This window comes from Phaethon aethereus (assembly GCF_964289735.1).
Source record: "Phaethon aethereus genome assembly, chromosome: 6".
NCBI classification, from domain to species: domain Eukaryota; kingdom Metazoa; phylum Chordata; class Aves; order Phaethontiformes; family Phaethontidae; genus Phaethon; species Phaethon aethereus.
Window position 1 is genome coordinate 23457310 of NC_138580.1, and position 6359 is coordinate 23463668.

The window sequence follows — 6359 nt, forward strand, 5'->3', positions numbered from 1 at the left end:
TTTGCACAGCACAAAAAATGACTAAAAATGAGATGCAAAGCGCACTTCTCTGGAGATAATTGCCCTGCTTGAAGAATTAGCCGGTTTGGGGTAATCGCTGCTCTACGGTGCCCACGTTAGTTAAGGGAGAGAGGTCCCGCAGTTTAAGAGAAATTTAACAATTTAATAGAAATTTAACAAAAACAGAGGAGTTTGCGGTCTGGAGGATGAGCCCCGGTTCCTGCCTGGGGCTTGGAGCTGGTGGTCCTCATGAGCTGCGGGTCCCACTCGGCCCCGGGCTCGTCCCGATCCTATCCCGGTTCTGCCGGGGGTCGGAGGCTTTGATTTGCAATTAGCCGGTTGCTGACAGCCCCGTCGGGCTGGGCAGGTCTGGCCTTGCTTTTTCGAGGCTGCCGGAGCAGGACCCGGTCCCGTGAAACGTAGGGTAGACGCGGAGATAAGCGAGTGACATTCAGAAGCGCCGCAGACACGCGGTTTTGGAACCCTTGCCCCTCATTGCGGGCGGGTGCGGCCCTGTGCCCCGGGCGGGCCGGCCGCGCATAGCAGGGCCCGGGGCTCAGCGCCGGCTCCCCCAGTGCTTCGGGCAGCAGAAGGAAGACGCTTTCTTACAGCTTCGCTCTGCTGCTTGTTTTCACTTGAGTTCGCGAGCTGTCAGCTCGAGTAGCTTCTAACGGCATCTTTTCAAAAAGCGGGGACACCCCCCCCGCCCCAGAACACGGGGGCAGCCGCTCAGCTCCGTCCGCCCCGAGAGGAGCTCGGAAGGCCGGAAAACCTGCAAGAACAAACGGAGCAGGCAGCAAGCTTGCAAATGCGGGGAGACAGACAAGCGCGCTGCGGCCGCGGGAGGCGAGGGACCCCCAGCGCTGCGGGGGGGGGACACAACACGCATGTCGTTTCCTAACGCCCCACCGCGCTGCCCCTTCCGAGGGGCGCTGGGGCTGCTGCCCCTCCCGGGGGCACTCCAGGGGCGCCTCCCGGGAGTTTTGGGGCGCCGGGGGACCCTGGACGGCACCGCAGGTGCTGAGCTGCTCACCGTCCCCTGCCCCTCCGCCGGGCCGCCTCCCGTGCCGCGCTTACTGCGGCGTGGGGTGAGGCGGCAAGGGGGCAGCCGGGAGCGGAGATCCCCCCGCAGCCGGGGGCTGGCAGCTCCCGTAAGTCGCTGTTTGCCCGGTGGTGCCCCCGGTGACTCTGATGCGACTGCGGGTTTTACGCAGTAAAATTACGCCTGTAATCCTAATTACGAACGAGAGTAAAGAGACGTCTCGGCTGTGCGGGGACAGCCAGCGCCGCGCACAAGCCCTTCACGCAGGAGGTGTCGCCGGGCAAGCACGACGAGATCCCCGATGGGGCGATCGCCCCCGCGGGGTCGGCGCGGCCGCGGCTCCTCCGCGCCCACCGAAGCCGCGCTGCCCGGGGCGGGCGTTACGGAGGGGCGGCGGGCGGTGGCCCGGCTCCGGAGGGCGGGTGTGAGCCGAGCCGCGCCACGCCGTCCGGTCCGCGGGGTTTTGGTGGGGCCGGCGAGACTGCTGTTCCCCCTGGGACTGCCTGCGCCCGGTCTACCGGAGGAGGTGGCGGCAGGGCCGGCGGGCACGGAGCAGCCTCCCTTCCCCTCCCCTCCCCGCACCGCCGGCCTGGAGGCCGGCGGGGCTGCCGAAGCTGCCGGGCGCCCCGTCCCCTCCTCGGGCCGTCGCGCAGAGCCGCCTCGGGCGGTCACTTACATCTCCAGGGGCAGAGCCGGCTGCCGGAGGAGCCCGTGTGGGGCACACCGCCACTGCCCCGTCCCGCCGTGCCGTGAAAATGAACTCTGCGCATCGCGAGCAAGGGAAAAAAAAAAAAAAAAAAAAAAAGAGGAGGGGGGAGAGGAAGTAAAAGAGGCGTTAGGAAATGGGCAATTAAAACCGATGGAGCCACTAATGAAAGAGGGAAAAAAAAAAAGACCAGGAGTAGAGGGACTCGGTCTTGCACAGTCATTAGCCGGTTGCTCCAAGGGCCGTCGGTGCCCACAGGAGCCGGAGCACCGTGCGCGTAGTGCCGGGGTGCCCCAGCCCCGCCGCCGCCACCGGGCGAGGACGGCAGGTCGTCCCTGATGTCCCTGGCGACATCGGCGCCGCGATGTGTTCTGAACGTCCACTTTTATTGGTGTTCTGCCTTTGCCAAAATGTGCTCGATTACACAGATGTGGTGCCGCGCTCACTGCGCACCCTAGACAGACAGCCTAGGTGTAACCGGGAAAGTTCAGCCCAGGCCAGATCAAATCCCAGGCTGTTTAATGCTGGAAGGCTGCATGTTGCTATTAGTGTTAAATATATGGCTAATTATGCGTATGAAAATTAAACATCAGTGTTATGCTAATGGGGCCGCCTTCAGCTGTGGATCAGAGCACTTGAGACTAGCATTTAATCAAATGAATCAGTAAGTAATACATCTGCACGTGTGAACTTTCGCAAGATCGTTTTCCTGTTCCAGTCGCACCGCTGAATTATGAAAGAAATAATTATCAACACTTTCTAATTATCTAACAAAGTAATTTGGGATTCATCGTGGGCTTTCTGGGGAGGATCTCCCAAGTCCCACCTCGTTTACCGCTCACGCACGCGGAAGTTTTCCTTTTAAGCTCAAACGCGACGTTTGGCCCGTTCAGGGCCACGTTTGCTTCCTCGGATTTTATTCCCCACACCCCTCTTTAAGAACAACAACTGCAATAACCGGGCGGCGCGCTCCGGCGGGCCGGCGCGGAGAGGCCCTGCGCGCCCGCGGAGCGTGCGCGGCTGAGCAGGCAGGGGCCGCCCGCCTTGTCAGCGGGTCCCGCCGCCGTCTGCCGGAGCGGAGCGGGGAGCGGGGCCGGCGCGGCGGGCCAGCACCCCCCGCGGCCCGGCGGAGAGCGGCAGCCGTCCCCTCCGCGCCGCCTGCGCGGCGAGGGGCGGAGGAGAAGGGCGGAGGGCTGTGCGCTGCCTCCTTCCGGGCTCCGGCTCGGCGTCCTCCGCCGCCGGCGGCCGGAGCGAGGGCCCAGGCGGCTCCTGGCGCGCGGAGCGGTGCCGGCGAGGCGCGTGCCGCCGGGGCGCGCGGCCGGCGCGGCGCTGCCAGCCGGGCTCTCCGCGCTCACCGGGGTCCGGGCGAGCCCTGAGCGCCTCGGACCAATCCAAAGCGATTATGCAAGACGGAGGACCAATCAGCTCCGCCGGCTCATGAATATTCATAGCCTTGGCTGAGTCAAAGCTTTTAGGCGAGTTTGTGTAGATCTACAGCATCATGCTTAGACTTTTCAAAGAGACAAACTCCATTTTCTTATGAATGGAAAGTGAAAAACCCTGTTCCGCTTAAATTGGGTTCTTTCCTGTCCTGAGAAACACAACAGACCCCAAAAAGGCAAGCTGAAGAGAGAACACACACACAGACCAAGCGACAAGAAATGACCATGACTACCATGCCAGAGAGTCTAAATAGCCCCGTCTCAGGGAAGGCTGTCTTTATGGAGTTTGGGCCGCCCAGCCAGCAAATGTCTCCTTCTCCCATGTCCCACGGACACTATTCCATGCACTGTTTACACTCCGCGGGCCACTCTCAGCCTGACAGCTCGTACAGCACAGCTTCGTCCTTCTCCCGACCGCTGGGCTACCCCTATGTCAACTCGGTCAGCAGCCACTCGACCAACCCCTACATCAGTTCAGTGCAGTCCTACCCCAACAGCTCCAGCCTGACTCAGACCCGGTTAGAGGAGACAGGTAGGTGCACTCGGCTTTGGGGAGGGGGGGGAGGGGAAGGGAAGGCAGGGAGGGAGGGAGGGTGCTTGTATCCAAAAAAAAAAAAAAAAAAATCTACTGGGGGGGGAATTAAATGAAATTACAAAATATTAGTCAGGAGAGGCTGAGGATCACAGGGGAGCTGTACACAGAGCACACAATGCCCGGCTGGAAAAGAAATCAACCCAGATGTGCACGTATTAGTCTTCGTAATTATTTATTGCGTAGCGCTATAAACAATGTATGCAATTAAGGGTAATTAAACCTAAACTGCAGCCTGTAAAAATAGCAAACTTTCTCTGGGAAGGAGCCTGGGCTGCCATAATCGCCCGGAGCCTTTGTTAGCATTACTCAAGCTTCACTTTTCTTCCTCGTTATTATTGTTATTGTTGATGTTGCTGCTGTTATTGTTACTATTGCTGCTGCTATTGCTGTTACTGCTATTATTGCTCTTGCTGCTATTATTATTATTATTATTATTATTATTATTATTATTATTATTATTTATTCTGCATCGTTTGTGGTTTGTAGGGGCCGAATCGGAGAAAAGCACTGTGGTAGAAGGAGGGGAAGTTCGCTTTAACGGGAAAGGGAAAAAAATCCGCAAACCCAGGACTATTTATTCCAGTTTGCAGCTGCAGGCTTTGAACAGGAGGTTCCAGCAAACTCAGTACCTGGCTCTCCCCGAAAGAGCCGAGCTCGCAGCATCTCTGGGACTCACCCAGACCCAGGTATAACTCCGACTGAGCCGCCCCTCTTCCCACCGCCGGCGTGGGACACCCCACGCGTGATGCAGACGGGTCACAACAGCGGGCAACGGTGCGACGCCCGCCCCTCCGCGGAGGCGCAACCGGTGCCACGGAGGCCACGGGTCGGCCTCCGTGGCACCGGCTGCGCCTCCGCGGAGGGGCGGGCATGGTGGGGGTGTCTTAGCGGGTGGTTTGGCATCACACAATGGCAACGGGCACAGCAGCCACGAAGAGGGGGGTACAAAGGGGAGAAGTCGGCGGGCCACCAGGGTCTGTGGGATCCCAGGAGAGGGAGGGCGGGGGATGCTGGACCCTCCCGAGGGATGCTGAGCCCTGTTCCCGTTTGCAGGTGAAGATTTGGTTTCAGAACAAGCGCTCCAAATTCAAGAAGCTGATGAAGCAAGGAGGGGCCGCCCTGGAGAGCAGCGCCTTGACCAACGGCAGGGCTCTCTCGGGCAGCTCGCCACCGGTCCCCCCGGTGTGGAATACCACCTCCGCCTCTGGTAAGGCCTCGTCGGGGACCCCGGGCACCTACATCCCCAGCTACACGTCGTGGTATCCTTCGGCCCACCAAGAAGCTATGCAGCAGCCGCAGCTGATGTGATTATAAACCCGTTTTCCCCTACCGCAAGCACTATCGGTCCCGAAAAGAATTAAAATTATTGCCGGGGAAAAAAAAAAAAAAAAAAAGGTTAAACAAAAGGAAAGGGGGGGAAAGAAAATTAAAAAAAAAGAGGGGGGGGAAGAGAGAGAGAGGGGGGAAACACACAAAAGAAACCCAAGCACACGAACCAGCCGGAGGTCTCTTGCCCACCCAGCCGTTGGGGCGCGGCGCGTAGCTGGGGCCGGGGGCGCAGCTGTGACGCGGGCCGGCTCCCGCCGCCGCCAGCTGACGGAGCGGCCCCGCGCCCCGCGCAACAGCCGCGCAGCGGAGCCAGCGCCGGCCGCGGCTTTGTGGGACAATCAGAAAAAGATGTTTGGGGGAGGGGGGGGAAGCCCGCTCCTCTGTCCTGTCTGTCTGTCTGTGTCTGTTGAAATGTAGGTCATTTATTTACTGCTCCGATCTGACGGTCTCTTCAATTGCGAAGGGGGAAGGAAGCCGCACCGTTCCCAGAGCTTCTTTCCCTCGACGTTTTCTGTACCTTTCACTATCCATCTGTATAATTTTTTGTTGTTGTTGCTGTTGTTGTTGTTAAAAGGGGAAGACAGGGGTTTTATTTATTGATTTAAATCACCACTATGGGAGTGCTGGAAACAAACTGACAACCCGGCTTGCTGAGCGCGCCGCTCGGACGCACACGTTACTTCAAACAAAACCACACACGGAGCCCCCGCCCCACACCCCCCTCCCCCAAATACATCACCCCAAGAGAAGGATGCGATTTTTAACTTTTACAATAACTTTTATACTTCGCTGGCGTGGACAGGTTTGGTCCGAATGATTTGCATTTCTCGCGTATTTAACAAAGGAAATAAATGCACATGGTTTGGCACTCCGAAGTGGAACCGCAGCAGCTGCCGAGCGCTTTGCTGAGGTGAAGCGAGGCGCGGAGGACGGAACGAGAGAGCCCCGAGGGCGGCGGCGGCGGCGGCGGCGGGGGGGACCCGCCGGGCGGGCGGGCGCACCCGCGCTGCTTCGCGCAGCCCCGGCGGCGCTTCCCCGCGGAACGGCGGCCCGAAGCCGAAATGCACAAACCGACGTGCAGGAGCTACTCGCTGTACATATTTTATTCTTAATTATTATTATTATTGTTCTGTAAACATGTTGCACAAATTTAGCCTTTTTTAATTATTATTATTAATTTCCGTTCGGTTTCGTGTGGCTGTAAAACATGATGCTTTGTGTACTGAGATCTTGACATTTTACTTG

At 58.7% G+C, this 6359-nt stretch overlaps 1 protein-coding gene across 1 annotated transcript; it reads left to right on the forward strand.

Moving 5' to 3' along the window:
- Positions 1 to 3366: 3366 nt before the first annotated feature.
- DLX1 (distal-less homeobox 1) lies at positions 3367 to 6359 on the forward strand. The gene is made up of 3 exons (XM_082001384.1): positions 3367 to 3722; positions 4272 to 4471; positions 4839 to 6359. The coding sequence occupies exons 1-3, from the start codon at positions 3410 to 3412 to the stop codon at positions 5091 to 5093; spliced, it is 768 nt and encodes a 255-aa protein (XP_081857510.1). The 5' UTR covers positions 3367 to 3409; the 3' UTR covers positions 5094 to 6359.

What these genes read in the sequence shown, in the direction of transcription:
- DLX1 (XM_082001384.1), top strand. Translation starts at nt 3,410, where the DNA reads ATGACCATGACTACCATGCCAGAGAGTCTAAATAGCCCCGTCTCAGGG. An exon ending in GACCCGGTTAGAGGAGACAG is followed by an intron (nt 3,723 to 4,271) that starts GTAGGTGCACTC and finishes TGTGGTTTGTAG; the next exon opens with GGGCCGAATCGGAGAAAAGC. An exon ending in TGGGACTCACCCAGACCCAG is followed by an intron (nt 4,472 to 4,838) that starts GTATAACTCCGA and finishes TCCCGTTTGCAG; the next exon opens with GTGAAGATTTGGTTTCAGAA.